At 37.0% G+C, this 12894-nt stretch overlaps 1 protein-coding gene across 1 annotated transcript in view; it reads left to right on the plus strand.

Moving 5' to 3' along the window:
* Nucleotides 1–12894, plus strand: part of ube3d (ubiquitin protein ligase E3D) — a 36818-nt gene continuing 23924 nt past the window's right edge. The window contains exons 1-3 of the mRNA XM_028470778.1: nt 1–211; nt 6274–6485; nt 11512–11602. Of these exons, the coding sequence (XP_028326579.1) occupies nt 123–211; nt 6274–6485; nt 11512–11602 (392 nt within the window). The 5' untranslated portion in view covers nt 1–122. The remainder of the gene's footprint in view (nt 212–6273; nt 6486–11511; nt 11603–12894) is intronic.

A 12894-nucleotide genomic window follows, 5' to 3' on the forward strand; every position in this document is an offset into this window, starting at 1 on the left:
CAGAGGCAAAGCGTTTGAGTCAAACAAGCTAAAGAGCTGCTTCGTTCGGACACGTGCAGTTCTCTGTGGTTCCTTCATAACTGTTTGTAATTCCCAGTTTAATCATCCCAGCTATTCCAGTAATGGCAGAGCAGACGCTATCTAAGACACCCGGACCGGAAGTGTTCTTAGAGCTCAGGAAAACGCTGCAGAGTGGACTGCTTATAATCAGGTAAATACACGGTGCACGATCTGTAATTGGGCTCCATGGAGGATTGTTTTATTATCTGCAGTTAAACTCATGCTCTGTTAAAAATTATGTGAGGTGATTATTTTGGCGATTGCACAACTTGAAACCTATCGTTTGTTTGTTGGACTATAATTAACATTAGCATACGTTAGCGTACATTGGCCCATAGTTCCCAAGCACACTCCCAAATTAAAGGCAACTTACTTAGACCTTTAACTATGAAGGTAAATCACCAAAACTTCATGAACTCAGAAATCATGTTTTACTCATGCCCAACAATACACAAAAACAAACTCAGTGTGGTTTGCAAATAGAAAACATCATTCAACGTTTAACAAATAAGGATTTTTTTGTTTTGTTTTGCAAATAAGAAACGTACCTATCAGACGAATACAGTATGTTTTACACATACTAAGAAACATGTCTCAGGGCTGCAACCAAAATGGTTGCATATGCAAGTGCATTTTCAGTGTGTGCGAGTGAAAATGTTATCTGGTCGCATCCGTGCGAGTGCATATGGGTGACCTTTATTTTGGACGGAGTGGCTGAGCGCTTTGTCACGTCCCACAGAGTGTACTTCTCTCTCTCTCTCCACGCTGCAGGTGAGGAGACGGTGCGCGCTCACACAACTTGGCTGGGGTTAATGCAACGGTGAATGCGCTGCGTATAAACACCAATGTGTTCCTTTGGTGTGCGCGCGGTCCAAGAATGGAGCCAGACATAACGAGCCGTTCACTGAGTGCTCGCTCACATTGAGGGCAGCAGTAAAAAAGGAAGAACGGTCCGAGCACAGCGATAGAGCGTACACGCTCATCAGAATCAGCATGGAGGGACCAGAACTGATGGACTATGATGCCAGGCCAGATGTTCTCCCAGGGCAGGGCAGGGTTAGGGTTTAGACCGTCGTAAGACAGGTTAGTTTAACCCTAACACTAACCCTAACCCTGCGGCTCTGGGGCCTAATGTGGCCCTTTGACTCTTTTGCAATGGCTCCCTATAGCTTTAAAAAAAAAAAATATTCAAATAAAAGTTTTTTTTTTTTTTTACAGAGGCTATTAATGATTAATGACAAATAAAATCAAGATATAACAATTTGTTAACTTAAAATAAATCAGGTTGTGCAATGACTCAGCACCTTCCTACTTCACCTCCTGCAACATATACAGACCATCAACTTTCCTGCACCTGTGGCAACCTTAAGTTTTAAATCCCTGGTAAGATAATTAAACCAACAAAAACACTATTCTGGAAGAAAATAGAGATTTTAATTGTGTGGGAACAGATTCATTTAACCAGCAATGTGCAGGTTAAATATGCATGTTTTATGTGTGGCAAGAAATGAGCAAATTAGCATGTGTTGATCATATGATCATGTGTTATCAAATTCAAGTTTTTGTAGCCTTTCAAATACATTAACTAAAAAAAAAAATTCTTGATATAACATTGTGTTCATGTAAGATACTGTTTTATTTCTTGATATCAATTTATTTTATTTTAAACTGTTTTTAAGTTTCCATTTACATGATCAATATAAAATCAAACATTATTCTATATAATTTTAACTGTATATCATTTCATACACTGTATTGTCTTCATTGAGAAGGTCTTTTTTTTTGGCTCCAGGAGGACTTTAATCCAGGTGATGAGGTTAAATGGTTCCTTGTAGAGTAAAGGTTGCAGACCCCTGACCAGGGGAAAAGACTTAGGAGACCCCACTATTAGAGCTGGACCCTCTGAATTTAATTCCATGGAGTGAAGCAATGCAGATGCTAAGTTTTGCTGCTGTTAAGTTAATTGAAGTACAGCCTTTCTGCAAAATAAAAAAAACAGAATACATGTAACCTGTTGTTATGCTTTGCTGTTATTTAAAAAAAATGTTATGTCGTCTTTTAAAAATATATCAAATAAATGACCTGTTATTTCAGCCACTGCTTGTTGCAGAAAAACTTAATATTGTCACTAAAACCTGATCACATTTTGCAAATATCTCAAGTCATTGTCAATCTTGACTTCATACAAAACTACGGTACGCCTGTTAAGTCAACTATTCATTAGCATGCGTGGCTATGCTCCGCCTTGCAGATCCATGCGCAAATGCCTGTAAACTTTTTTTTTTTTTAGAAATGTCCTGTTTTGTAATTGAAGGATATTTCTTTTGCACTTGAACAATATTGTTTTGTAACTGAAGACATAACAAAAGGCCTTATTTTGTATATTTTGTGAGTGTTTTGTATTTGCAAATCACACTGTTGGTTTGTGAAATTGTTGGGCGCGATTAACACGTGTTTTGTATTATTATTTATTTTAGGCTTTGGCATGAATTTAATGTCATAAGCATCCAATACAGCCTTCTACAGGCTTACAAGTTCAAATTTGAGGGAAGATATAGATTTTTAGATAAAACCTAAATGTGTTTCTGCGTGAGAGAAAGTAGATTCTCTCTGTACTTTGCTTATACAATAGTGCTTGGATTTTTCCATTGTTGCCTTTTTCAAATCAAACTGGTCTGAATATGAACCATAATGAGTTCCAAACCCCGTTTCTAAAGTGTTTGGCTGAATATTAGGAGATAATGCCTTACTAATAAGACAGTGGTTATCCGTACGGCTGCTGTATCATTATGCTGACATTCTATTCGTACGCAGCGCCCCTCATTGGCCAGCTAAGGTCACGTGACTAAGACTAAACCTAACCGTAAACCTAACCCTAAAATTTTTTTGCGATGTACGGTTATAACCCTAACCCTAAACCTAAACCTAACCCTAAGACGCTACGTACGTGTACTTCGGTAAACGTGCCAATAGCATCGGAAGTTGTCCATACGGCAACCGTACAAATAGACACTTACTAATAACTAGGATTGGGTATCGGTTGGGTTCAGTATATAACTACTGACCCTGTTGGGATGATACACTAAATATATAATACGAGAGACGATATTGGACTCACAGTAACGATACAATGTTTTTGGAAAGAAAGAACGCAGATCATTTCAGTTGGAGAGCTCGATAGGACAGTAGGAACATTAAAAAGATAAAGACAAACCATAACAATCTGGTGTGTAGTAGATAGTGTGGATTTTTTTCAATCTGATCCCAGGATGCCACTCTTTCCCTCAACAATACATTGTGTGATGTTTTATTATCGCGATATCTTGTTGCACGATGTATCGTCCCAACTTTAGTTTATATATTAAAGAAGCTTTTTCATCCTTTAATTTATTAAAAAAAAATTTTCCCTTCCCACTATCCTGATACAAATTGATCTTTGTTCCACCTGGATTATATAATGCATGTTTCAGGGCTTAGTCTTCTACTTGTCGTCCTTGGTCCGGCTGAATCTGTTCTAATCCAACAATATGCTGTTAATGTTATACTGTTACTTTGTCAACCAATTAAAATAGAAAGTGTATGGTTGCCGTACGGACAACCACCGGCGCTATTGGTACAGTTAACAAAGTACACGTACGTAGCGTCTTAGGTTTAGGTTATAACCCAATATTGCAACAATTTTTAGGGTTAAGTTTAAGTTTAGGGTTATAACTCAAAATCGCAACAATTTTTAGGGTTAGGTTTAGGATACGGTTTAGTCTTAGTCACGTGACCTAAACTGGCCAAATATGGGCACTGCGTACGGATAGAATGTCAGTATAATGATACGGCAACTTTACGGTTAGCCACTGCTAGGGATGTAACGATTAATCGTAAGGCAGTTAAAAATCGATTCATAGGTATCAAGGTTCACATCGATGCTGTGAAAATTGAATCGCAGTACTTTTTTAACCAGCAGAGGGTGCTATCCAGAAGTGTTGGCGGTGAGCGAAATCTGCTAATACTTTTTTTCTGGCCGCCTTCTACTCTTAAACATATTCATAAATGATTCCTTATCCCTTTAGCACCGAAAGAATATCTGTAATATTACGTGACTATCTGTAAAAGTCATGTTTTTCTATTAGCTCTGTCTGCTAGCATAGCATCTCTTTTTCACTGCAAGATATCTGCATGCCAACTGACCACTGGGTTACCAGCGCCCTCTGCTGGTCCAAACAAATAATCTGACTTAAATACAGTAAAAAAAAAAAAAAAATTTAAGTCCAATTGTTAAGGCACAAAATACATTTTCAGTTGCACTTTTAAAACGAAAAAGAACTATTATGCAGTTTTGTATTGTTTACTATAGAACCAGAATTTAAATAACAAGCTTCTTCTTCATTTGTATTATTTTTTTATTTATTTCATTCAAGATTTATGTTTAGTTAAATTGCATTGTTTTGAATAGTTTATCAAGGGATTCTTTTGACAATGAAAAATAGTATAGTATTTTCCCCCAAAAAATAAAGGAATGTTTTTCAGTCATTTATATACAGTCCCATTTTGTAAAATGAATCATGAGAGAATCGTATCGTGAACCCAGTATCGTGAATCGAATCGTATCAGGAGTCGAGTGAATCGTTACATCCCTAGCCACTGCCATTATTATTAGCCCTACTCTCAACAACAATAATCACTGGCTGTAGATATCTTCAAAGATGAGTCTCTGTCCTTAAACGCATCCTAAATAGTTAGCAGATATAGATTTCTTTTATTTCTTTATTAACTCTCATGGTTTAAAAAGCCAATTTTAAGAAAATTCTATGATCTTTTGACCTGAAAATGATGGCGTGACTGACTAAATGTTTGATGCAGGATGCTGAACTGTGGCTGTAGTTGCTGTGCAGCGTCACTAGATGGAGAAAAAGGATTTTAAAAGCAGCGGAGCATGTCCTGCCTGCTTGTGTTTTTATTTTTTTTTTACTTTTTACACATCCTCCACAGCTGTTGTTAAGACAGTCATTCTGAAGTCTTTATTCAGTGTGTGTTTAGCTAATGCAGCAGCTACGCTAATTGTGTCTAATGTATGAAAAACAACACATTTAGTTTAGTTTTGCTCATTAGTCACCGCTCCACATGAACTAATGCTGCTTTGTTTTTCTTTGTGGTGGCACCAAGCAGACTGGTTTAATTACTGGGCATTAGGAGACAGGACCAGTGAGCTCTGACAGGTTTCCACTCTATAGAGGAACTATTTTGTTTATTTTCTGTTTTCTCTCGGTTTCATTTATTTTTTTCTCATTTTTAAAGAAAACAAGTGGGTTCAAACCCAGACCTTCCCTTAAACAAGCCACACTTCAGAACTCACTCACATGTGCTGTCCCGTAGAGGAGAAAAAGACTAATGTGGAAGATATTGTGCAGCTGTTTGTTGATAAATGTGCCTGTGTGTCATTTTGTATCAGCAAATTTAACTAGGGACGTCCTGATACACCTTTTTTTTATTTCCGAAATGATATCGATATTGCAGCCTTGCATATCGGCCGATACTGATATTGATCCGATATCAGCGGGAATCATAAATACCTTTTACTTTTTTTTTCCTTTAATAAAAAAAATAATAATTACTTATTTTGTAGTGTGGAATGTTAGACAAGGCTTGATTAAGTGATGTTACTCAAACAGAGAATACTTTTACCATTTATTATTAACCATTTGGTTACATACGTTTTAACCTTCAACATAATTTCTACAGTATTCTACAATTGAATAAAATACATAAAAAATGAATTGCAAAAAATAAAATTGGAAATTTGAATCCGTTTTCAGATTGATATCGGACTGATATCCGATATCAGATCGGAACACCCCTAAATTTAACCCAGAATTTTCTTTCTCGTAGAACTTTATTTGAATTGAAAAATATCTAGATTTATATCATATATCGCCATATTGTGAAATACTATCTAGATATGAGTTTTGGTCCATATCACCCAGCCCTAGTCATAACAGTACAGTATAGTGTGTGTGATGATCTAATATCTAAGTATTTTTAAGACATTAAGTGATTTTTAAGAGTCACTGTTGGTTCTCTTTTTAAACTGTATTTATATACTGTGTTAATGTTATTCTCTATGATTTCTTAATTCTCTCCACCTCATTTAATTATCCTTTCATTTCCAATGACGGTTTGAGGAGCTTACATGTTATTAGTGTCTGTTCATCTGCTCCACAGGAAGGATGTGGCCCAATGCCCTGCAGATGTGCAGGTGACAGGCAGAGACTCCTCTCTCTGTATCCAGACCCCCAGAGGGGATCTGACCCTGACTCTACCTGCAGAAGTCACCTTGGAGGAAGGATCGTGTGTTCCTACGCCTGCTGGAGAGGCGAGCAGCGAGGAGCTCCACTTCAGACTGCGCATCAGCAGCGGGGAAAACACTGATCAAGGTCAGTCCAATTAGTGTTCCTCAAAGTCCAATTAAAAATCAGGTGAATATACTAATTATAGAAAACATAATTATGCATATTATACATAATTATTAATCACATGATGTTTTGTCACTTTTCTTCCTCGCTGAAGCGTTTCCTGTTTGACTCTGAGTTGAGTTGATTGGGGCTCATAAATATGTTCCTCATTAAAAGCACCTGATTGATAGAAATACTTTCCACACAATTGCTTTTAAGGAGAAATACCCTGCCCTGCTGATTGTAACTAAAGCTGAGCCAGAATATCTGGACCTGGTCAGAAAAATGGTGTTTTGGTTTTAACCGTTTATGGGTTCTTTGAACATCCAGCGATAAGTACATCCAGCAGGTCAAAATGTCCATTGCTACATCTCTGGTTAGCTTGTTAGGCTAGCTGTGTAGAAGCTCTGATTTTCCATTTTCTGCCTCACTTTACATTTTTGCATTTGCCCTTCCCTAATTAGACAATTTTACTGGTTTTTAAACTTCCAGAAATTGTACCAAACACGCTAAATAGGGTTAATAGTCCAATACTAGGGGTGTGACGATACACTCCGCTTCACGAGACGAAACACGATATTGGGTTCAGAAGAACGAGATGGGACAAGATTTTAAGAAAACTACAGTGACAAAATATACGACTGGACCAACAGATTTTTATTTAACTGAGTCGCACATGCATTTTGAAATGTTTCATTATAACTCTTTACATGCATGATGTAAGCTTGAGCTTTTAATAAACTTCTTCTTCCACATATTGAAACTAAAACTAAAATATATAAAAGTTCAAATAAAATGATATATTTCTTTCTTTCTTTCAAGTGCAAACAATATTATGTGCAAAATCAAAGTTCTACTCTGACCAGTGTCAATACAAAGTGCAAATAGTGTAAACAGAGCCTGACCACGTATTTAAATAACAACATGCTGCATTTACACAGCCATATTCTTTTAACTGTTAATAAACTTCTTCTTCCATAAATTAAAACTAGAACTAAAACTCCTCCTCCTCTTCTTGTTTTCCTTCTCCTGCTTTAGTTTCTGGCAGGCTCGATGGAGCAAAGGAGCATTACTGCCCCCACAGGTCACAAATAACGCGACGAGAACTCTCGTCGAGTTTAATCTCGTGAGAACTCATGGTACGAGATCTCATCACACCCCTATCCAATACTGTTATTATTTTTTTATATTTTCATGACTTACAGAAGCCGGAAGGGTTCCGCTCAAATCACGTGAGATTATGTCGCAAGAATGTCCGTTAGCTATACACTGCTAGACACTCATCCACCATTTTTATGAAAAAAAATTGTGTGAAAATGCGTGATATGGTCCAAAAACAAGCAAGTGTTTAATCTGTGTCGTATAGCTATTAACATTTACTTTTGCACGAAATCTCGCACAGCCGTGATTTTGAATGAGATTATGAGCAAAATTTGACATAAATATACGTCCATTTGCTACACTTGCTAGACATTCTGTAACCCATTTTCCAGAGACAAATAGTGTGTATATACGTGATTGTAGTCCCAAAACATGAATGTGAGGTTTTTCTGTTTCATATTTTAAATTTAAAAAAAAAACAATGTTCAGATAGCTTCTTTGTTTTTCAAAACGTGAAATCCATGTTTTTCCATCATCATGAAGGCTCTGGTGTTATGTTGCCACAGGCCTTCTTCTCTTAAAGCATCTCCATCAACTATATACAGTAGCTGTACGTTATTAAGGGGAGGTGTTATGGACAGATTCTCAAAGGTCCTGTTGTGTAGTTTTCTGAGGATCTAGGTTACAGATAATCAGGAGCTATTGGATGCACCTGTGATCTTCTTCCTCAGCTGACTGCAATCAAAGTCAGCTGAGAGGCTATAAAGGGGGTTACGGTTCCTTTGCTCAGTGGTGAGTAGGGATGTAACGATTCACTCAACTCCCGATACGATTCGATTCACGATACTGGGTTCACGATATGATTCTCTCACGATTTATTTTAAATAATGGGACTGTAGACAAATTTTTTTTTTTGGAAAAAAACTAGAAAATGCTGTACTATTTTCCTTTTATTTTTCATTGTCAAAAGAATTCCTTGATAAACTATTCAAAACAGTGCAATTTAACTAAAAATAAATCTTGAATGAAATAAATAAAGGAATAATACAAATGAAAATGAAGCCTATTAATTTTAATTCTGGTTCTATAATAAACAATGAAAACAGCATAATAGTTCTTTTTCTTTTAAAAGTGCAACTGAAAATGTATTTTGTGCCTTAACAATTGGACTTTAAAAAAAAAAAACCGATTGCACTGATTTACGTCATATTTGTTTGGACCAGCAGAGGGCGCGGGTAACACAGTGGTCGGTTGGCATGCAGATATCTTGCAGTGAAGAAGAGCAGCTATGCTAGCAGACAGAGCTAATAGAAAAGCGTGACTTTTACAGATATTCAAGGAATATTACAGATATTCTTTCGGTGCTAAAGGGGTAATGAATCATTTATTAACATATTTAAGAGTAGAATGCGGCCAGAAAGAGAGCATTAGCAGACTCCGCCCGCCGCCTAGACTTGTGGATGGTTAAAAAAAGTACTGCGATTCAATTTTCAGAAAATCGATGTCAACCGTGATACCTATGAATCGATTTTTAACTGCCTTACGATTAATCGTTACATCCCTAGTGGTGAGTGTTGCGACCAGAGTCAGCACCATCATTTGGCTTTCTGGTCTTTTGTCTTGTGTGTTGAGTCAGTTAAATGTGATGAAGAATTATTTTTAACCAATTTCCCCCCCCCTAGTGACTTCACCTTCACGTATCAATACAAACATCTACTGCAACACCAAAAACTTTTTGCTTGAACTGTCAGTATAGTTACTTTACAATTAGGGATGTCACGATACAACTTTTTCATTTCCTATATGATACAGATCTTGCAGCTTTGTGCATCGGCCGATACTGATATTGATCCGATATCAACATGAATCGTACATACTTTTATTACTTTTTATTGTCTTTATTAAAAAACTATTTACTTATTTTGTAGTGTGCAATGTTAGAAAAGGCTTTATCAAGTGTTACTGTTACTCAAACAGAGAACAATAGCCAGCAACAGTAGGTACTGTATGAGAAAAACTGACCCATTTATTATTAACCAATTGGTTACATGAATTTTAGCCTTCAACATAATATCTACAGTTTTCTACAATTGAATAAAATACATAAAAAATGAATTGCGAGAAAAAAAATTGGAATTTTGAATCTGATATTCGATATTCATTTTCAGGACACCCCTATTTACAATGTAAATTTGTAACTATCTAGTTTGTGTGACATCTAATGTGTGACAAATCTCTACAGTGGAACACGTGAAACAGCCTGTGTTGTTTGTTTCACTTCTCAATGCTAAAATTAGTCTTTTGTTGACCATCGTAACCTTGTTTTTATCCATGACTTTACTTCAAATTTTAAAGTGTCATTAAAAATCGTGAAGCTGAACATTTTCCCAAATTATTTTGTGCGTCAGTAATACACAAAAATATGTGTTGTGCTGAAGTTTTCCATTTTATGCAAGATGTAGTGAATGATCAGTTAGTGACACACCCACCAACAGGAAACCAACTTAGAAACATTAAATAAATGATAACGATTAGCACAAAGCTGAATCATCTTGCATAAGTTTGGATGACCTTTTGATTAAAATAATGCTTTTCATTTTCATTCCAAAACTAAATTCTGGGAGTTTTTTTATACATTAGGTACAAAAATGTATTTTGAAATACAGCCCTTTTCCCACATTGTGAAAATATCATTGAGTAAAATCACTCCTCATAACATTTAGTCCAGCTTTTTAAGCATAATTCTGCTTTCCTAACCCTCTTGTTTTCCTTTGTTAAAGCATTGAGTGACTGCTGCACATTTACGTTTAACTACTCTGCCTGTGAATACTGACAACACACTGGCTCTAAGACCTAGGTTCCGTTTCCAAAGTGGGGTGTGCAAATTGACATAGGGGGTACGTGAATAGAACATTAATGTACCCATGTTTGTACTTTACACAATGTATGTAAGGCGCCAACAATATTCAAGCAATAAGTGACATATTAGTTCCTGCAGGATTTTCTCTAAAAAATTTCATTACTTTGGGACCAATTTGTGGAAATTATGTTAAATAATTGCAGGAAAATGGACTTATTTGAACAATTTCAAATTCAAAATGACTGCAGTCATGGGGAAAAAAGCCTGGGAAAATTGCGATTCTCCAAATATTGTGGAATATACATTGAACTTGTGTATTTAGATATCTGAGATATCCTAGCTGATTTATCTACAACTGAATTATTTGGTAATCTGGACAATAATTTATGTTTTTTCTATTTTTTTAACCTTCTCCTGTAGACCGAATTTCTAAAGGGTCAGATTTTTGCTCTGGGGCTACGCTGTATATATGACATTACATTATTATGTTTTTAAGTGTGCAGGAGTAGGGGGTACATGACTTCAGGTTCCATGTCTGAAGGGGTACATGACTGACAATTTTGTGAACCACTGCTCTAATATATATCAAAATTATTACAGTTGTCATTGCAATAATTCATTTTTGAAACTAAGATGCCGAACCATGACACAGTGGTTTAATATTGTTCTGCTAATCGTAATTTGATGCCCCTTCCCCCATTTTTATTTCATCACTATATTTAATTCTCATCAGAAGCTTTTACTCTATTAAAATGTAACTTGAGTTTATCATGTTGTATTCCCTGCTGTGCCTTTCTCCAATGAGGACCGCTGCTCTATCGTTCATGTAGATCTGTAGACGGACGCTTTTAGCTTTTGCTGAGACGGCTTTTGTCACCGACAACTTTACAGACAGGCTCGTCGCTGACAGTCCAATCTCCCTCAGATTGATGGCTCAATTCTTCACCATGCCGCCTTTGCCACCTCGTATTTTATCAATATGGTTGCAGGTTGCCACCCTTTCAACACATTCTCCTCATTTGTTTGTTTGCCTTTGCTCCCCCACAGAGCCTCCTGACAGCATGATGGAGACGCTTCGGGCAAAGGAGACTTATTGCTTCCACTGCCAGGGCTGCACGACCAGGCTGCTGGAGGACAGGTGGGGGCGGGAAGGGCGTCAGTGGAAATGTTTTTTTATTTACATCCACCTCCGCGGGAACAGGAGCGATTGTTCACTGACGCTGTGACCATAGGCGGAGTTCGAGATTCTTGCCGTGGCGGGCAAAAGAAAAAATAAAATTAAATATATAGACCGTTTTGAGATTGGCGCCAACCACAATGTGTGATATACTATAATGCAAAAACGATTGGTGACATACTGTTGACTACAAAAAATTGCATTGACGCATTGTTTAATGTTGTAAATTCATGATAAAATCAGGCCGCCGGCCGCTTTCTATTTCATTTTTGTTGCAGTACCATACATGAACTGTTTAAATCCATAATGTAGCTTCAAATGATAAGCACCCCCTGTAACTGAAGGAGAGAGTAAAGTTTCTCAAATTAAGCATTGTTATTATTTATGATGTTCTACATCCTAGGGTCCCAAAGTGGGGTAGGGGTATGCAAATTGTCAAAGCAGGTACATGAATAAAAAAAATAATTTTGGAAAATTGACCAACAGTCAGGAGCCTCTATGCATTGCCACAAATTACACATTAGCCAATTTAAGGCTATCATGGTTATAAATGATTATTATTTTTTATTATTTCCTCAACAGGATACGTACAATTCATCAACACATTTTACTGTTGGGCTACAGTATATGACATTACATCAGTGGTTCCCAACTTTTTTGGGTCGTGACACGTTATAATATCATCAGTGACGTGCAGTCAGGGTAGGCAAGGTAGGCAGTGCCTACCCAAGGATGAATTGATATTTTGATTATTTGTTTTAATTATAATATAATTATAAATGATACATTTTTCAAGTTTGAAAGTGTCAGCATTTTGTGCTTTTCATAGCTCAAATGACTAAACAGCACTATTTCCTGGTACGACAGAGACGCTGCACAGTCTCACTTCGCTGTAAGGCAGGAGGAGGCCACACCCTCTCCCAAAAGCACATTGCTGCTCTGCTTCTGGCGCCATAGCGTGTTTTTATGTGTTTGCGCATGCGCAGTCAGTTCCCCAAGATGAAAACCTTTGGACGCAACCGTGCTATGCTAAATGCTATACGTAAGTTCACAGTGCATTAGTGAATTGATTGTAGAGCGTGGCCGCTGCTACGTTCTCTAACTAGTGGGCGGGATAACACTACAGGCAGGATGACGGCGCTAGAGACGAGAAATAAACTTTCTTTTGAGGAAAAACGAGACCAACACCTGAGCTACCAGACCTTCAGCAAAGGTAAGGTCAGAAATGTGTTTGTATTTTTCACAGTGAATGG

This window comes from Gouania willdenowi, chromosome 16 (genome assembly GCF_900634775.1).
Source record: "Gouania willdenowi chromosome 16, fGouWil2.1, whole genome shotgun sequence".
In the NCBI taxonomy this organism is placed as follows: domain Eukaryota; kingdom Metazoa; phylum Chordata; class Actinopteri; order Blenniiformes; family Gobiesocidae; genus Gouania; species Gouania willdenowi.